Below are 20,094 nucleotides of genomic sequence, written 5' to 3'. Positions count from 1 at the left end.
CCGCCCGCCTTAGCCTCCCAAAGTGCTGGGATTACAGGTGTGAGCCACTACACCCGACCTGTGTGAATGGTTGATTAGCCAAGGGGATGGATGGTGCCAGACAGTGTTCATGGTCTGTAAGTTCCACCTTTGCCCTGTCTTGGCCCTGGATGACTAAGCTTTCTTTTTACCTTGATGAAAAAGATGTGCAAATTCTTAATACTTTTTTTTTTTTTTGCAAAATAAAGTAAAACTATGCCTTATATTCTATACATTACACTCCTGATTTAATGTTACTTGGGCATTTAAAATACATTTTTCCCTCTGGGAAATTGGGGTGGGGGGCATGTGTCCTGGGTGCCCCCTGAGGTCCATATGTAGGTTTATTTTATTTTATTTTCTAGAGATGGGGTCTTGCTATGTTGCCCAGTCTTGTCTTGAACTCCTGGCCTGGAGCAATTCTACCACCTTGGTCTCCCAAAGCACTGGGATTATAGATGTGAGTCACTACACCTGGCCCTTGCACAGGTTAATGAGAGCAAAGGGTTGTAAACATGCCCTGTAACCTGTAAAATGCTGTGCCTAAATGGGCTGGGTTGATGTTAAGGTCAGAGCCCTGGAAAGTCAATCTGGAAGCCAGCCCTAGACCCAGCAACTTGAGACTGGGAGTCAACTCTTGCTTGCTCTTGTGAAGAACTGAGACTGAAACCTCACATCTCTCCCCTTCTGGCTCCAGCGCTTGGCAATGAGAACTAGATGGACAACACAGGTTTAGAAATGAAAAGCAACTGCTCCTCCTGGATGCTTTATTGGGGCTTTCGGTGGTTTCTGTGCATGAGCGGCAGTGACACCAAGACCCTTTCCCAACATGCAAAAGGCACAGGAAAGTGAGACCCAACCGGGGTGGGTGGCGTGGATGCAGAGACTTCCCCCCTCCCCCCAGCTCCATGGCACGGTGTAGCACGGCGGTGACCCTGGGAGGGGGGGTATTGAAGGAGGTGGCTTGGGCGGAGGCTGGAAGGGGGACCTAGGTTTGTCCACCTCCAGATCCGCCCCTGCACTTGGGCTGGACTGACCTTCTGAGAGAGGGTCAACATGGCTTTTACTGAAAGTCCCACCTCACAGGATAGAAAAACTCAAGGTAGGAAGAGGATGATGGCTGCTGCCTTCAGAGATTTCTATTAATGCCAAACCCAACACATGGGCCAGATCTGAAGGGCAATGAGAGGGTGTGCTCATGGTGTCTGTCCCCACTGCGGCCTGGTTTTGGAGTGCCACTGCCTTGGCTCAAGCCAGTCCATGTCCAGGAGAAGCGTGAAGCCCCTTCTGATCTTCAGGGACCTCCCATGGGGTCTCCGGTTATCCAGCCCCATTCAGAGGTACCGGTTAGAGGAGTTGAGTCTTGATGTTGGCTTTGTCCTGTGGAAGAGTTCCCTGGGCAAGAGGGAAGGGGAGGCGAGGAGTCAGGCCCTCTGAGTCCCCAGCACCTCCCAGAATCTGGGCCCTGGTGGATGAAACATCCTGGGACTCATCTCAGATTCTAACCAGTCCCCACAGTTCCATCTTGAGACCTTGAATCGAAAGAAAAGGCATTCGTGTTTTGTTTCTGGTTTTTGTCTTTCTCTCTCTTGCTTCCTCTCTTTTAGTAGAGCCGTGGCCTTAAGTCACAGCATTGGCAATGTCTACTTCTAAACTATGGAATGTTTTCACACTGACGATATTATTACTCAGAACAAAGGGCGGGGAGGGCTGTCCAAGTGTTCATGAGACAGTGAGTTACTGAGAGCTCACGGGGAATCACACAGCACAGAGACACCGACAGTCAGACACCAAGCCCCAGGCCTGGCCCTAGATGTATTTTTTCTTGAGGTACCAGTAGGCAAAGTAGCCCATCCCGCCCAGGGAGCCCATGAGGAAGGACGCCCCAAAGAAGGATGGGGGTTTCCTCTTGACCAGCCGGAAAGCATTGGGGATGACGGCTGACAGCAGGGTGGTGTGGATGTCACCCAGGACTTTCCGGAAGGCAAAGCGTCTCTGGACCCTCTCAAAGAAGGACTGCAGGTTGGGCCGGCTGCCATCTTCCCAGTATTTCTTGGATAGTCCCAGGAACTTGAGGCGGTGCAGGGTGGCCCCCAGGAGGACATCAGCAAGGGTGAAGGCACAGCCACAGAGCCACAGCTCGCATTTCTGCCCTAGAGTGGAAGAGAGAGGAGGCAAGGGGATCAACCTCCCCTAACACGCACACTCACTTCTCTCTACGAGCTCCTCTGGCTTCTGCACCCCTGCCCCAGTATTTTCTGAGGGTTACTCATTCCTGTACAACTTCAGTGATTTTTGCCATATCCTTATGCTACTTCTATTATAATTTTTTTCTTTAAATTGACTTTTTTTTCTCTTTTCTTTTCTTATCCTCATTTTATAGCTGATACATCAGCTGACTTTTAAAGTGCAAATACGTGGCCAGGTGTGGTGGTTCACACCTGTAATCTCAGCACTTTGGGAGGGCAAGGTGAGCGGATCATTTGAGGTCAGGAGTTCAAGACCAGCCTGGCCACCATGGTGAAACCCCATCTATACTAAAAATATAAAAATTATCTGGGTGTGGTGGTGCACACCTGTAATCCCAGCTACTCAGGAGGCTGAGGCAGGAGAATTGCTTCAACCTGGGAGATGGAGGTTGCAGTGAGTCAAGACTGTGCCACTGCACTCTAGCCTGGGCGACAGAGCAACACTCTATCTCAAATAAATAAAGTGCAAGTATGTGTCATGAAACTCCAGACACATATGCAACTACCCCTTTGACAGCTTCATTTGGTGTACGCTCTGCATTTCAAACTCAAAATGGAATCCCTGATTGTCACCCCCAGAGCCACTATGCTCATCCCAATCTCAGTAATGGAACCTCCATCCTTGCGGTTGCTCTGCCCAAAATCCTCAGAGCCACCATGAATTCTCTTTTTTTCCTTCTTTTTTTTTTTTTTTTGAAATAGAGTCTTGCTGTGTCACCCAGGCTGGAGTGCAGTGGCACGATCTCAGCTCACTGCAACCTCCACCTGCCAGGTTCAAGCAATTCTCCTGCTTCAGCCTCCCTAGTAGCTGGGATTACAGACGTGCACCACCATGCCCGGCTAATTTTTGTATTTTTAGTAGAGACAGGGTTTCACCATGTTGGCCAGACTGGTTTTGAATTCCTGTCCTCAGGTGATCTGCCCACCTCAGCCTCCCAAAGTGCTGGGATTACAGGCATGAGCCACTGCGCCCGGCCCCACCATGAATTCTCTTTCACCCCCCACATACAATTTGTCAGCAATTTCCAACAGTGTTATCTTCAAAATACATCCAGAATCTGATACCGCCTCTACTTGTACCGTCCTTGTCCAAACAACCATTGTCTTCTAAGTTATCATAATGTCCTTTTAAAAGTTCTCCGTTTCTGCCCTTGTCCCCTAGAATCTATTCTTGGCACAGCATCCAAAGTGGTCATGTTAAAATTTAAGTGTCGGATAACGTCACTTCTCCCTTCTCAAACCCCTCTAATGATGATGCACCTGTTGGGGCCAGAGTAAAAGCGGGAATCCTTCCAAGCCCTGTAAGGCCCTGTGTGATCTGGCCACCAGGTACCTTTCAGACCTCAGAGTCTGCTTCTCTCCCACTTCCTCACTCTTCTCCAGCCACATCAGACTCCTGTAGCTCCTCACATCTGGGACATTCCTACCACAGAGCCTTTGCCCTGGCTGTTCCCTCTGCCTCAGTCTTCTCCTGCACAGCCTCAGAGCTCATTCCTCTGCCTCCTTCACATCTTTACTCACATGCCATTTTCTCATGGGCTTCCCAGACCACCAATTTAAAATGGAAGTTTTGGCTGGGTGCCATGGCTCACACCTGTAATCCCAATCCCGACACTTTGGGAGGCCGAGATGTCTCTACTAAAAATACAAACATTAGCTGGGCATGGTGGCAGGTGCCTGTAATCCCAGCTTCTTGGGAGGCTGAGGCATGAGAATCACTTCAACCCAGGAGGCAGGGGTTGCAGTGAGCCAAGATTGTGCCACTGCACTCCAGCCTGGGCAACAAGAGCAAAACTCCATCTCAAAATAAATAAAAATAAAAATAAAAATAAATAAAATGGAAGTTTTAAATGGAAATTATAAATTGGTGGTCTGTGAAGCCCAGGAGAAGCTGGCATGTGAGCAAAGATGTGAAGGAGGTGGAGGAAGACCTTACCCAGCAGTCACTCTCCCCTCCCCTGCTTTGTTTTCTTCCGCAGAACGTAGCGCAACATTTCACCATCTACTTGACATTCTCATTTTGTTTATTGTCTGTTGTCCTCTACTAGAGTGGAAACTCTATGAGGGCAGGGATTTTGGTCTGTCTTGTCTGTGGCTGTATCCTCTGCATCTAGAACTGTGCCTGGCGTACAATAGGTGCTCAATAAATCTTTACTGAATTATTGATGAATGAAAAAATAAACTGTATCATTAACTGTAGTATTAAATGCTTCGCTATAAACTATCTACAATGGTAAAAGTAAACATAACAAAAACAAAACAAAAGTAATTAAATTCCAGCTGGATACTACTGCCTGTCCAGGTCTCTGCACCCAAGACTTTCTCTCTCTTTTTCTTTCTTTTCTTCCTTCCTTCCTTTTTCTTTCTTTCTTTCTCTTTCTTTCTTTCTTTCTTTCTTTCTCTTTCTTTTTCTTTCTTTCTCGTTCTTTCTTTCTCTTTCTTTCCTTCCTTTCTTTCTTTCTTTCTTTCTTTCTTTCTTTCTTTCTTTCTTTCTTTCTTTCTTTCTTTCTTTCTCCTTCTTCCCTCCATCCCTCCCTCCCTGCTTGCTTGCTTTCTCTCTCTCTCTTTCTTTCTCTCTCTCTCTCTCTCTTTCTTTCTTTCGACAAAGTCTCACTCTGTCACCCATGCTGGAGTGCAGTGGTGCAATCTCAGTTCACTGCAACCTCCACCTCCAGGGTTCAAACAATTCTTCAGCCTCAGCCTCCCAAGTAGCGGGGACTACAGGTGTGCACCACCATGCCTGGCTATTTTTTTTTTTTTTTTTTTTTTGGTATTTTTTACTAGAGACAGGGTTTTGCCACATTGGCCAGGCTGGTCTCGAACTCCTGACCTTAGATGATCCGCCTGCCTCAGCGTCCCTAAGTGCTGGGATTACAGGTGTGAGCCACCATACCTGGCCTCATTTTGTTTTTAAGAAAGGAGCAGATATTAAACACATGTTATAAAGGGGTTAAGCACTAATATCTTACTAATACTCTTTCTTTGATGTAATCAAAAGAGGATAACTCTCACGACGTGGTTTTACATTATTTATCACCATGTTTTTGTGTCATCTAAATTTAGCCTGACTCTCGCATTTGGGATTAAGAAAGAAACAATTAGCCTCATTTTTAGGAAACACTTGTTTGTGCAATATTTTCTCCTAGTTGTTTTGACCTGAAATTCTGGAGCCCCTTTGGTCTCTTACATCACCTCTTTGCTCAAAAATCTTTAATTCTCCCCACTGACTGCACCTTAATGTCTAAGTTCCTGTGCCTAGCTATTAAGCCCTTTCGAGAGTGAGTTTAGCTTTAATATACGTCTCTAATCTTGACTTCTCATGAATTGCCCATTGGTCCACTGTCTTCCCCAACAAGCTGCCCGCTTCAGCCTCCGGGCCTTTGTCCCTGCTGTACCCCATGCCCGAATGCCTCTCCCTTCCCTTCCTGTGAGGGCTGCTTTCCTGGGAGGCTTGCCTCTGCACCTTTGAACAGGTTGCTCCTTTCAGTTCAGGAATTCCATGAATCCAGTGCTCCCTACCATCAAAACCTGAGCCCCCTCCTTCCGCTCTGCATCTTCTGGGTCACGGATTCATTCATTCAGCAAGTGGTTACCTGGCAGTATGTGCTGGGCGTGAAGACATGACACAATACAATGTCTCCCCTCAAGAGGGTCACCGTCACGGTGAAGGGCTAAAGTGTAATGCAGGCTCTCATCAGAAGGTTATCCGTGAATAGGTAACCTTCAAGGCACCTGATGAGGCCGGGCGCAGTGGCTCACATCTCTCTCCCTTACTTTAGGAGGCTAAGGCAGGAGGATTGCTTGAGCACAGGAGTTTGAGACCAGCCTGGGCAACATGGCGAGACCCTCTTCTCTACAAAAAAAAAATTAAAAATAGCCGAATTGGTAGCATGCATGCCTGTGGTACCAGCTACTAGGGAGGCTGAAAGAGGAGGTTGGCTTGATCCCGGAAGGTTGAGGTTGCAGTGAGCCTTTTTCACACCACTGCACTCCAGTCTGGGTGACAGAGTGAGACCCTGTCTCAAAAACAAACAACGAAGACACCTGATGGGCCCCCGAGGGGAGATAATGAGTTGGGAGTTAGTGATGCAGGTTCCAGGCTCAGAGAAGCACCGTCAATGTGGAGGTGGTATTTAAAGCCAGGAGAGTGGACAGTATCAGTATAGCCAGACTTGGAAATAGGGCAAGGGACTGAACCCTGGGTCCCCCCGCAAACTTTAGATATTGACACCAAGAGAAACCAGCAAAGATGACAAGAAGGAGCGGCCTTTGAGGTAGGAGAAGAACCAGGAGAGTGTGGCGTCCAGCAAGCCAACTTAGGACAGGGTTCTGAGGAGGAGACAGTGTTCAACTGTGCTCAAACGCTGTGTTGAGGTCAAATAGGAGGCCTGAGAACTGGTGACTGCGTTTACCGACTGGCGACCCTGGCAAGAGGAGCTGGAGTAGAATGCTGACTTAAAAGCCGGTTTGGAGGGAGTTCAAAGAGAAAGGGAGGAGAGGAATTGGAGACAGGGAACAGAGATCATTCTGCCATGGAGTTTTGCTAGAATGGGGAGGATGGGCCAGTAGTGAGATACAAGTCAAGAGCATTTTCATAAGCTGGGAGGAATAAAATAGCATGTGTTTGTGGATGATGCCGCAGAGAAGGGAAAGATTCTATGGGGAAGAGTGGATAGAATGACGGATGTGGTGTTCTTACAGGGATGAGAGTGGATGGGATCTGGTGCACTAGGACAGGGATTGGTTTTAAAGGACAACCCCTTCCATCCTTGGACAAGGACAAGAACAGTCCATCCCTGGTAACAAGAGAGCACATGTGCTACCGTATTTCATCAAATCTAAGTTACTATTAAATGTAAGTATCCAAAAGTAAGAAAGGAGAATCAAACTATTGACTGGAAGAAACATTCCAGTGTCAGAGACGCTAAGATGTGCTCTAACAAAGATGCATCTTAGAATTGATAGATACAGTGCGTGGGTCATTGTGGGGATCAGAGCTGTGAAGATCTCTTTCTAATGCTTTGATTTTCTCCGTGACAGATTGCCTTACTTTTAATGGCCAAAACCACAATTATTTTTATGCTAACCTAAAGTGATCAGCTCTGAGTGAGGATGTGGAGGAGGTGGCTGGAGGGCTGAGGAGGAAGGAGAAGGCATAAAGGAGTCATCTAGAGAGTGAAGCGGGGAGGCCTGGGGCAGCAATGAGGTCACCTAAAGCTTACAATCATGAATACAAAGTAAGTCCCGCCAGCATCCTGCGTGTTTCTCCAGCCACATATAGGTTCACAGGTGAAGGTGCTGAGTAGGTGGAGAGCTGGGTTCAACAAGGTTTGAGGTTTTGCAGAGCGAGTATGGAGGGCCAGGGAGTCGAATGTGCAGGCACGAAATTTCTCCTAATGATGAACCAGGGAATCACCACTAGGTACAGAGGGAGGTGCGATCGTGATGGGAGTGAGGGACAGTGAAAGGATCAAGTGACATAAGTCCCCAGCTGCAGACTGCATGCTACCCGCAAGGGAGTGTGGGTAGACAGATCAGAGAACGGGCCCAGGGACTAGGTTTAGATACTGGGCAACATGGAGAAACCAGTAAGGGATGTGAGAAGGAGCAGCCCAAGAGATAGGAGATGAACCAGGAAAGTGTGGTGTAATTCCCTGGACCTTCCAACAATTCTATAAAGTAGGTGATGTTATTATCCCCACTTTACAGATGAGGCAGTTGAGGCACAGAGAGGTTAGGTAACTTGGTCAAAGCCTCAGCTAATATGTGTCAAAGCTATCTGGTTCCAGATTCTGTGGTTGTAACCACTCTATTAAGCTACTTATTTCCACATACAAATGAGCATGGACACAGCAGGTATCTCCATGACCACTCAGGCCCCCTTCAGTATGTGCGTTCTTTACTCAGGTCTGTGTGCAGATCTCTCCATGCGTCTGTATCCTGCATAGGCTGCATGTTTGCCCCATGCCTGCTTGCACAAACCCATGCAGCCAATTGTGTATATGCACGTGGATATCTGCTCCCATGGGCATCTGTGTCCACGTGGTGTGGGATTACCACATATGTGAGTGCAGCATCAGCCCAGGTGCATTGGATGTTTGCCTTAGACGTGTTCACTATTATGTTCATGCCTGTGTTTATGTTTGCAGGCAAATGCTGATGGCCTTCTTTGTGCGTCCGTGTTTGTGTGTGCGCCTGGGCAGCGATCTGGTATCTGACCCCTTCCCTGTTCTCTCTTCTCCAGTTGTGTGTTCCCTTTGCAAACCCCAGGCCTGGATGAGCCCTTTCTGCACTTCTCTGGGTCTGCCAGCTGGAGGCGATCTCACAATGAGGCCAACTTGGTACACTTTAATGTCGGACCGCAAAGCCCAGGAGGGCACTCCGTGCTGCCCAGAATCCTATTATATCTCTTGAGTGCTTCCTGCTCCCTGTGGAGACAATTGCATCTTTTCATCCTCTCCTCTCACACTTCTCACACCCTTTCCCCAGTCTCCTCTCTGCCGATGACATCACCTCATGCTTCGTTCAGTAGATAGCAGCTTTCGGACATGAAAGCCCACACTCCCCACCTCGATGCTGCAAAACCGCTCCATGCTGCTGATGCGGACACAATACAGGGCGTGTCCTAACCCCACGGCCAAGCCCTCCATGGGCCCTCTGCACCTGCTCCGCGCCGCATCCCCGCATCTCTTCAGGTTGCCTTTCTAAGTCCTCCTCCCCCTTCTCCATGTTGTTCTGCACTCCAAGAAGCTCACTTGTTGGCTCCAATCCTCGGGGCTCATGCCCTCTGGCTTCAGAAAGTTAGGCAAGTAGGAAACAGGGGCGGGAAAGGAGGGAGGGCAACAGTGACGTCAGACTGATTTCCCTCAGCTCCTCTCTGCAAGTCACCATGGGCTGTCAGCAACCACCTCTGTCCAGGTTCCTGGATCTGCTCTCATGACCCTGTGATCTCAAGACTTCAGGCCTGGGGTATTCCTCTCTGCCTTGGGATGTCCCTGCATCCCGCCTGTGCCTGGGTAAACAGTCCCTTTATTGAGCCTTCTTCCATTTCCCCCGTTTGCAGATGTCCTCTGTTTTCTATGGGGCCCCTGCCTGAACCACACCCCTCCTGTCTTCGTGGCGTCTGCATCGCCGTCCTGAACCCCCGATTCCTCTTTTCCACTGCAGTTTCCACCAGCACGAGAACATATTTGTACATCTCCTGTCCAAAAACAATTCCTCCTGTCACCCCACATCCTTCTTCAGCCACCACCACCTTCTTTGTTCACCTCTACCCTTCTCAAAAGAGGTATCTACACTCACCACCTTCATTCCTCGCCTCCCATGCGGTCTTCAGTCCATTAGAGTCTGGCTTTTGCCCCAGGTTGCAGTGAAATGCTTTTGGCGAGGTCACCGCCGACATCCATGGTAGAAAGCCAAGGGCACGCTTTCCTATCCTGGCTTGCTCAAGCTCCCAGCAGCACTAACACCATTCTGTCTCCTTAAAACCCAGTCCTCCCATGGTTCCTCCTAACATGAGGGTCTTCCTACTTCACTGGCCTCAGTGCACTTTGCTGATTCCTCTGCCCAGATCCCTGCTCAGTGTGGGAGAACCTCTGCATAGATATGGTAGTTATGTTTTTTATTATTATCATTATTATTATTATTTGAGACAGGGTCTCACTCTGTCTCCCAGAAGACGACTCATTGTAGCCTCAACCTCCCAAGCTCAAGCAATCCTCCTGCCTCAGCCTCCTGAGTAGCTGGGACTACAGGCATGTACTACCACAGCAGCTCATTTTTGTACTTTCTTGTAGAGACAGAGTCTCACCATGTTGCCCAGACTGGTCTGAAACCTGGGCTCAAGTAATCCTCCTGCCTCAGCCTCCCAACTAGCTGGAATTACAAGTGCACATGACCATGCCTGGCCCAGGTATGGTAGTTTCAGAGTACAGCCACAAATTACTTGATATGCTCCTCCCTTCTGCGGAGCCCAAGTCTCCTCCCCTTGAATGGGGCTGTATTTCGTGACTTCTAATGAGTGATGGGGCAGAGTGACTTCCAGCAGTAGATCATAAAAGACATGTGATTGGTCAGGTGCGGTGACTCACGCCTGTAATCCTAGCACTTTGGGAGGCCGAGGCGGGTGGATCACGAGGTCAGGAGATCGAGACCATCCTGGCTGACACAGTGAAACCCTGTCTCTACTAAAAATACAAAAAATTAGCCGGGCGTGGTGGTGGGTGCCTGTAGTCCCAGCTATGTGGGAGGCTGAGGCAGGAGAATGGCATGAACCTGAGAGGTGGAGGTTGCAGTGAGCTGAGATCGTGCCACTGCACTCCAGCCTGGGTGACAGAGCCAGACTCCATCTCAAAAAAAAAAAAAAAAAAAAAAAAAAAAAAAAAAGACATGTGGCTTCTGTGTCTTCTCTTTCTCTGGGATAACTTGCTCAGGGAAAGCCAGCAGCCATGCTGTAAAGAAACGCAAGCAGCCTATTGAGAGGCCCATCTCAATAGGATGTTGAGTAAGGAACTAAAGTCTCCTGCCAACAGCCAGCAGGGAACAGAGGCCTTTAGCTAAGAACCACATGAATAAGGCAATTTGGAAGTGGATCCTCCGGCCCCAGTCAAGCCTTCAAATCACTGCAGCCCCAGCTGACAGCTTGAAGGCAACCTGCATCATGCAACCATGACTCAGAGCTGCCCAGCTCAGCTGCTCCAGAACTCCATATCCACAGAAAATGTGTGACATAATAAACGATTTTAAAATTCAAGACACCGAGGTTGACAGCAATTTCTTATGCCACAATAGATAACTAATACAGCAAGTCCCGATTCCTCTTTTTGTCTCACTCTGCTCTCTTCCTCGATGAAAATGTCCAATTCTATAGCTTTAAACACCATGTATTGGCTGAGGACTCCTGAATCTCCAAATTCTGACCTCTCCTTTGAGAGTCAGGCTGGAATATCTAATGGTTTCTGTGACATCCTCTCTTGGGTGTCACAAACTCACTGTCTCCCAAACGCCCAGGCTGGAGTGCAGTGGCACAATCTCAGCTCGCTGCAACTTCCGCCTCCCGGGTTCAAGCAATTCTCCTGCCTCAACCTCCCAAGTAGCTGGGACTACAAGCACACGCCACCATGCCCGGCTAATTCTTTGTATTTTTAGTAGAGACGGGGTTTCACCGTGTTAGCCAGGATGTTCTTGATCTCTTGCCCTCGTGATCCACCTGTCTTGGCCTCCCAGAGTGCTGGGATTACAGGCATGAGCCACCATGCCTGGCCCAAGAGTTACCTTTGATTCCCTTTACCTCACTGCCAACCCCCATGTAAATTCCTGCTCATTTTATCTTCAAACTACCTCTCAAGTCCATTCACACCTCACCATCTCCACTGCAACCATCTCGGTCCACGCCAACATCATCTCTCACCTGAGCTGCTGCACCGGCCTCCCCTCTGTCTCCCTTGAAGTCCATTTTCACACAGCCATTGGAATCCTCTCAAATATAAAACTAGAACTACTCAGCCCCATGGAGACTGCAAACAGGGCCATGAGTCCCTCCCATTCCTGTACGCATGCCACTTTGCAATATGTGCATCTTGATGGCTTTGCTCCTCCTGCTATCTAAGACTCATGGTTTTTTTCCCAAAGACTGCAAGCTCCGTGAGAGCAAGAATGATGTCTGGATTTTGCTCATTAATTTATCCCCAGGACCTAGCATCTAGGAGATGTTCAATAAATATTTGAATAAATGAATGAAAAAGAATGGTGATAATAATAATTTTTAGAACATTTCACCTTGAGCTGGGCACTTTGCAAAGTAATCAACATTTACTGTCTTAAATTTGCTGGCCCGAAATGCAGGAATGAGGTCAGCCATTCCCCATGTGTGAGAGGCAAGCCATCCCAGCTAAGCCGAGCCCACACTGCCAAGCCACATATCATGAACAAATAAAAGGCCCTTCTTTTATGTCACTCAGATTTGGAATGGTTTGTTATACAGCAGAAACTAACTGATATAATCCCCTCCTCAAAGCCCTCCAGAGACTTCCCATTGTACTTAGTATAAAATCCAAACTTGTAAATGTAGGCTCTGAGGCCCGTGATCTCACCTCACCCAGTGCAGCTCTCCCCTCATTCCCACCACTCTCCCCAGGACTCCCCACGCAGCAGCCCATTTCTGAAGAGTTCCCAGTTCTCTCCCACTCCATGGCATCCCTCAGTCTGGGTCATATCTTCCCTGATTCTTCTCTAGGCTCCTTCTCATCCGTCAGGTCTCACTTTGAATATCATCTTCTCAGGGAAACTTTATCCACTTAATCCTGTTCATTTACTCTCAATCTTAACACTTATTGCTGTGTGCACTTCTGTGTTTACTTATGGGATTATTTGACTTAAAGTCTTTTTCCTCTGTAAGACTGCAAACTCCATGAAAGCAATAATGAGGTCTGAGTTTTACTCATTAATTTATCCCCAGGACCTAGCATCTAGTAGGTGTTCAGTAAATATTTGATTAAATGAATGAAAAAGAATGGTAATAATAATTATTTTTAGAACATTTTACCTTGAACCAGGCACTGTGCAAAGTACTCAACATTTACTATCTTAACAAATCCTCCACCAGCAATCCTGCTATGACTTTGATTCTATTATTATCAATATTTTATAGATGAGCTCAGAGAGGTGAAGTGAATTCCACAAGGTCACAGAGCTAGGTAGTGGTTGATCAGGAATCTGCATCAAAGCCATCTGGCTCCATGCAAGGGGTCTCAACTGTGACATTAAAATCCCTCCCAAAACTGGGCTGTGCCCACAAGAGAAGAAATGAAAGGCATACAAGTGTTTCACCCATTCAGGTTCAGGGAACCTGGATGAGCAACAGAGGCCATGTGGGCCCAACCAGTCAGACCTTTAAAATCCATAACCACTTCCCTGGGGCTTCTGCTCCCTCCCCCAGCCCCAGAGGGATGCAAGGACACCTCTCCATCTTGAACAACCCCACTTATCTCACCATGGGACAGTGCAGTGCTGTCTCCTCTCAGAAGGCCTCAGGACAGGGGTCAGCCGCAGGATCCCAGTCTAGGAATCTCACAAGGAATGCATGTCTGAGGCTATTCTCCAGAATCGTCCACCCTAGCCTCCATCCAGGTCAGACCCTGTGTCTCTCTGGATCACAATATATATGGACACTTCTGTACTGTGTGCCCAGCACTGTGCTAAGCCCCTTACATGCATTTGCTCATTGGTCCTCGCAGTAGCCCTGGGACGTAGGCACTCATGCTATCACCCCCCACCTTTTTTTTTTTTTCTTTTCGAGACAGAGTCTCGCTCTGGTGCCTAGGCTGGAGTACAGTGGTGTGATCTCGGCTCACTGCAACCTCCACCTCCTGGGTTCAAGTGATTCTCCTGCCTCAGCCTCCCACATAACTGGGCTTGCAGGTGCCCACTACCATGCCTAGGCAATTTTTTGTATTTTTAGTAGAGATAGGGTTTCACCATATTGGCTAGTCTGGTCTCGAACTCCTGACCTCAAGTGATCCACCTGCCTCAGCCTCCCAAAGTGTTGGGGTTACAGGCGTGAGCCACTGCGCCCAACCTATCACCCTTTTATAGAACAGGAAAGAGCCCAGAGCTAGTGCTTCCTCATCTGTTAAACAGGATCCTCATCTGTTAAACAGGATCGCTGGTATTACCCACCTCCTGGGATTGTTACGGGGATTGAGTGAGTTGAAATCTGTGAAACACTTAGAACAGTGCCTGACACACAGTAAGGTCTATTAAATACATAGATTTTTCTGGGCTGGATTGTGACCCTCCCAAAATTCACATGTTGAAGCCCTAAGCCCTAGAATAAGCTTGTCCAACTTGCAGCCTGCGGGCCACATGCAGCCCAGGATGGCATTGAATGTGGCCCAAAACTCATTCATAAACTTTCTTAAAACATTCTGATATTTTTTTGTGATGTTTTTAAAGCTTATCAGCTATCGTCAGTGTTAGCATATTTTATTTGCAGCCCAAGACAATTATTCTTCCTCCAGTGTGACCCAAGGAAGCCAAAAGATTGGACACCCCTGAACTCTCAGAATGTGACTGTATTTGGAAACAGAGCTTTTAAAGGGATGATTACCTTAAAATAGAGACCTTAAGGTGGGTCCTCATTCAATCGGACTAAAGTATTTATAGGAGGAAATTTGGACTCAAAGACACCAGGCTTGTGCAGCACAGGGGAAGGGCCATGTAAGAACACGGCAAGAAGGCGGCCACTTGCAAGCCAAGGAGAGAGGCCTCAGGAGAAACCCACCCCAAGGAACCTTGATCTGAGATGTCTAGCCTCCAGCTCTGTGCGACAATAGGTTTCTGCTCTTTAAGCCCCTCAGTCTGTAGTATTTTGTTATGGAAGTCCTAAGAAACTAATGCATAAGTGAGTAACATATACCTGATGTCCAAGGTCTCCCACCAAGAGCATAGCAGAGCTGGGACTCTGTCCCCCAAAGGCCCATCTCTGAACTACCAAGCCTTTTGGCCCCTGAGAGCCATTAACTCTGCAACAGCTCCCCTTAGCTACCATTAGGATAGAAACAGGAAAGTTCCTTTTTGTGTGTGTGTGTGATGGGGGGCGGGGGACGGAGTCTCTCTCTGTCCCCCAGGCTGGAGGGCAGTAGCACAATCTGGGCTCACTGCAGCCTCTGCCTCCCAGGTTCAAGTGATTCTCCTGCCTCAGCCTCTCAGGTAGCTGGGATTACAGGAACCCACCACCCCACTCAGCTGATTTTTGTATTTTTAGTAGCGACGGGGTTTCGCCATGTTGGTCAGGCTGGTTTCGAACTCCTGACCTCAAGTGATCCACCTGCCTCGGCCTCCCAAAGTGTTGGGATTACAGACATGAGCCATTGAGCCCAGCCAAAAGTTCCCCTTTGAGATGTGTTATTATTTTTTACTCACCTAGTCATACCAGGCTTTGTTTCCAGAAAAGATTTAAGGTAGCTGGCTTCAGTATGCATGATGATGTCTCTGCTCGAGACATGGGGTCTCTGTGTGTGTCTTGTGCTTGTGGCATCAGTTGTGAGATGCTGGAAACAACACTGGACCCATCAAGAGGGAACAAGTTCTGGCCCTAACCATGATGTCTATGAGCTGCCTAACCTTGAACAACTCGCTTCATCTCTCTGAGCCTCAGTTTCCTCATCTGGAGAATGGGCGTGCCTTTAGCTGCCTTATGTATTAAACTAGTAATGGCACAGGCAGTGTGTTGAGTACATTGAATTTTCACAAGAGTCCAGCAAGAGAGGGTTAAGTTGTATTATTACCATCCCATCTTATAGATGAGGAAACTGAGGCTCCAATAGGGAAAGCAACTTGTCCAAGGTTACATAGTTCAGGCAGCAAAGCTGGAACTCTAATTCAAGTTGTTCTTACTCTAACATACATAGAGATATGTATGTACACATAGTCATGCATATGCAGGAGGCTGTTGCAAATGCTCCATAAATTTGCATTGTTCAGGAGACAAGACTCACAGGTCTTAAACGGAGCAAGATGGGAAGGCTCAGAATGAGGTTTGAAGAAGGGCTGTGGCAAAGATGCTGTGTAACAGGCAAAATGGAGTGGAGTGGTATAAGAAGGGTGCTCCAGGAGGGAGGGGCTGTGGGGGCAAAAGTGTGGAGGTAGAATGAAGCTGGCATGTCCAAGTCTAGAGGCCCAGCTGGGGGCAGGAAGAGTCAAGGACAAGGAGAGTCTGGGTGAGCTTGGATGTCTGGCTGGAGCACGAAGGATCCATAATGCATTCTTGGGCAGGGAAAGTGGGATGGTGTGGCGGGTAGTGGCCATCACTACTCTCATCATCATCTTCACCTACCTTTATTAAACACCTACTATGTGCTAAGCCCTAATCTAAGCACTCTACATGTATTATTTCACACAATGTCTCAACAGCTCTTTGAGGCAGGTCCTACTATTATCCCCATTTTATAGATGGGAAACTGAAGTTCAGAGAAGGGAGAACCTGAGCACAGTTACTCAGCTAGGAAGTGGCCAAGTTATGACTTGAACCTTAGTCTGACTCCATAGCCCATCCTCCTAACCACCTGGGGAGGTCCTCTGAGACCTTTAGGGAAAAAAGAGGCTGAGACTGGGCAGGGGCAGAGTAGGCTAGGTGGGCTGCAGCCCCCACCTCCCCCAGGGCTGGCACCCACCCTCGTTCTCCAGCTTCCTCTTCTCCAGCTCGGCCTCGATCTGGTCCAGCACCATGGCCAGCTCCCCAAGGATCTTCTTCAGGTAGCTCACATCATCGTGCTCCAAGATCTTGGCCTGGGGGCAGGACAGGGCCAAGAGAAGCTGAGTTGGCCTCAATAGAGTCAGGATGTTCAGGGATGGAAGGAGCTTTGCTAAACTTCTGCAAACCCAGCCTCCAAATACCCCCCAAGTGTATAGGATGCCCCCCTGTTTTGAAGCACCCTCATCTGGTGCCTACAACAGTCCTGTGAGCTTGACTGTCCTGCCTAGATCCCTGGTACATTCTTATACCCCGATGCTGGGAGGGCTGGTTGCTAGTGGCTCACAGTTGCCCCTTCTCTCAGCCAATAAGGAGCTGCATTGCCCACAAATACTTGGGAGGTTACCTGCCCTCACCCTCCCTCCAATAATCTGTAGCCAATGTCCCACTGATATGAGGGGATAAAAGACTGGCCCCTTACTTCAAGGTTGATCACCTTTGTGGTGCCATTTGTGCTCCAGAGATTCCTGTGGAATCAAATGAGGCTTAGCTGCTTCCTCTTCCTTATCCCTCCCATCCCTCTGAGGTCCCCCTCAGAGCAATCCTTCAATACCTCCTTTTCCCAAGAACCCCTGTTCAGTGCTCTGCATTTATTTTTATTTATTTATATATTTATTGTAATTATTATTATTTGAGACAGAGTCTTACTCTGTTGCCCAGGCTAGAGTGTAATGGCCCGATCTCAGCTCACTGCAACCTCTGCCTCCCAGATTCAGGCAATTCTCCTGCCTCAGCCTCCTGAGTAGCTGGGACTACAGGTGCCTGCCATGATGCCTGGCTAATTTTTGTGTTTTTAGTAGAGACGGGGTTTCACCATGTTGGCCAGGCTGGTCTCGGACTCCTGACCTCAAGTGATCCCTCACCTCGCCCTCCCAAAGGGCTGGGATTACGGGAGTGAGCCACCATGCCTGGCCAATGCTCTGCTTTAAAGACACAACCTAACACATGAGGAAACTGAGACCCCAGGGCAGCAGTGGCTTACCCAAGGTCTAACAGCTAGTAAATGGCAGGGGACAGGATTGGAAAAGCAAGCCAGGGGCTTTTCCATTTCATATCATCAGCTGATCTTCTACTTAGAACTGCTTATCTTCTACTTAGCTTCTCCTCTTGTTCATTTCCATGGAGCAGCTGGTAGGGAAGGGGACTCAGCAGGCCTGGAGGTACTCACCATGAGCTTCTTCTGTTTAGAAAGGTAGGGCTCGGAGAGCTGGGGCTCCTCTTCATGGTCCAGTTTCATGAGGTCTGTGGTGGCATTGGCTAAATGTCCTGGGGAGAGAATAGGAAAGGTCCCATCCCTCTGACACCTGGGTTGCTCCCCCATCACTTCCCTTACACAACTTGAAGTAGGCCCCATCCAAACACTGGTCAGAGGAGTAATACTGTCAACAGCCAACACTTAGGGAGCACTGCAGGCTGCGCTATAGTGACGGATGAGATGCCATCCTGCCCTGAGCTCAGGCTGGTGGGAGAGACAGGCACATAAATCTCAGCCAATGGCTCACTCCTGTAATCCTAACACTTTGGGAGGCTGCGGTGAGAGGATCACTTGAGTCCAGGGTTCAAGACCAGCTTGGGCAACATAGCAAGAACCCATCTTTAAAAAAAAAAAGTTAGCCAGGTGTAGTGGCGCACGCCATAGTCCCAGCTACTCAGGAGGTTGAGGCAGGAGGATCGCTTGAGCCTGGGAGGTCGAGGCTGCAGTGAGCTATGATTGCACCACTGCACTCCAGCCTAGGTGACAGAGTGAGACCCCTTCTCTAAAAAAAGGCAAGATAAATAAATAATACACTTCAGCAATATTATAAAATACACATTTAAAAAAAATAAAAGTAAACTCTATGGTACAGCATGATTAATCTGTAGGGAAGAATGAACGCAAGGCAGAGGGACCTAGGGGCTGCCTGCCTAGGGCACAAGGGGATGAGAAATCTCACGGAGGAGGAGACTCTACCCTTGAGGACGAGTAGTAGATGCCAGAAACCGATAGACCCGACCATAGACCTGGTCATCTTCCCTGCCTCACTGCTTCTCCCCCTGCATTCTTCCCAAATTGCAGCATCCCGTCCCCGACACAAAGCCCAGCCAGATTCCTGGATTTGCCCTCAGCTCCTCCCACTACCTCACTCCACATCAAGTCATTCCCAGGTACTGTTGATTCTTCCTCCTCCATCTTTCTCATATTTTCTCACATTTAACCTCCTCCATTTAACTGACTCTTAGTTCAGACCCCATTAATGTCTCACCTGGATGATTTTACCCACCCTCTGCCACCTCTCCTCTCTCCCTTACGAGCCCTTCTCCCCACCCCTGCCAGAGATATCTTCTTCACACACTTGACCATGCCACTCTCTGTTGAAAACCCATCCCTGGCTCCTCACTGCCCTCAGATAACATCCTGGTTCCTCAACTTGCCTTCAAAGAGCCTTCAGGATCCACTTCCCTCCCTCTCACCAACTCCATCTTTCACTGAGTTTCCTCAGCTGTTCCTGTCCCAAGATGTACATTTCAGCCACTCTACATGCTTGCTGTTCCCTGAATGTGCCAGATCACTCCACACCTCCAGGCTTCTGCTCATACTACTACTTCTTCCTAAACTAGCCTTATCCTCCTTTCCTGAAAGCCTCCTTCTAGATTCAGCTAAAGATTTCCTCCTCCATGAAGCCCTTCCTGATTGATTCTCTAGGACGTTGGCCCACTCGATGTCTTTCTTCCCCAATTTACACCCTACAGAGTTAGGCCAGGGAATGCAAACACACTAATCAGAGCTGCCAGTCACAACTCCATTAACCTTGCTGTATGTTATGGAGCCCTCCCAGAGTTGTGCAGTCCACCACCTGCCTGCTTGCTGGACGTGGAGATTTTAGTGCTAACGTAGTTATCGCTGAATGTGTATATCTCCCTCTAACACTTGAGCTTCTGGAGAGAAGTGGCTATGTCAGTATGTCAGATTCATCTTTGTTCCCTTAAAACCCAGCACAGGCCCGGCACAGAGCAGGAGCTCAGTGAGTGTTGAATGAATGAATGAAATGAATTAGTGACTTAGGTTGTTTAGCTTCTGTCCTCTGAGATTTCACCACCCACTGCCCCATCTCCTGTCCTGACACAAATCCCAGTAAACACACTCCCAGATCATTCAGCTTCAGGGCTATATTAAGTCTCATTGATGTTTTATGAATGTGAAGGTCAAGGACAGCATCTTCTTTCTTGCCTGTCACCCGTGCTGCCCATGTGGCTGGCTTTAGACTCCAGGAGGGCAGGCCAGCCCAAGAGAAGATCTGAGACTGATTAAGGGGTCGCTGCAGGCTGGCTTCTACTCCTTCTGCACTCTGGGACCTCCCACCCCTCATCGCCCAGCTGGACTGGAGTCCTGAGATCCTCTCTGCCTCCTCAGAGAATGAGGGGGAGGGAGGGAGTGGGCTGGGTCTGCTCTGGCTCAGGGCAAGATTGAGGGAGTGCCCCCAACTCCCAGAAGCCCTTGGGGACTGCCTCCAGCCCTTGGCCAGGCCCCTGCCTACCAACAGCCAGGGCCTGCCCCGTTCATTCTTCCCTCAGAGGAGAGATCTTCATAAAATGCAG

At 48.6% G+C, this 20,094-nt stretch overlaps 1 protein-coding gene across 1 annotated transcript in view; it reads right to left on the bottom strand.

Moving 5' to 3' along the window:
- Positions 1-981: 981 nt before the first annotated feature.
- The window catches only part of GDAP1L1 (ganglioside induced differentiation associated protein 1 like 1), a 32,807-nt gene continuing 13,694 nt past the window's right edge, over positions 982-20,094 (bottom strand). Inside the window, 3 exon segments of the mRNA NM_001257531.1 lie at positions 982-2,171; positions 16,439-16,553; positions 17,687-17,784. Coding sequence (NP_001244460.1) covers positions 1,828-2,171; positions 16,439-16,553; positions 17,687-17,784 — 557 coding nt within the window. The 3' untranslated portion in view covers positions 982-1,827.

This window comes from Macaca mulatta, chromosome 10 (assembly GCF_049350105.2).
Source record: "Macaca mulatta isolate MMU2019108-1 chromosome 10, T2T-MMU8v2.0, whole genome shotgun sequence".
In the NCBI taxonomy this organism is placed as follows: Eukaryota; Metazoa; Chordata; class Mammalia; order Primates; family Cercopithecidae; genus Macaca; species Macaca mulatta.
This window is presented reverse-complemented; position numbering and strand designations above follow the sequence as displayed.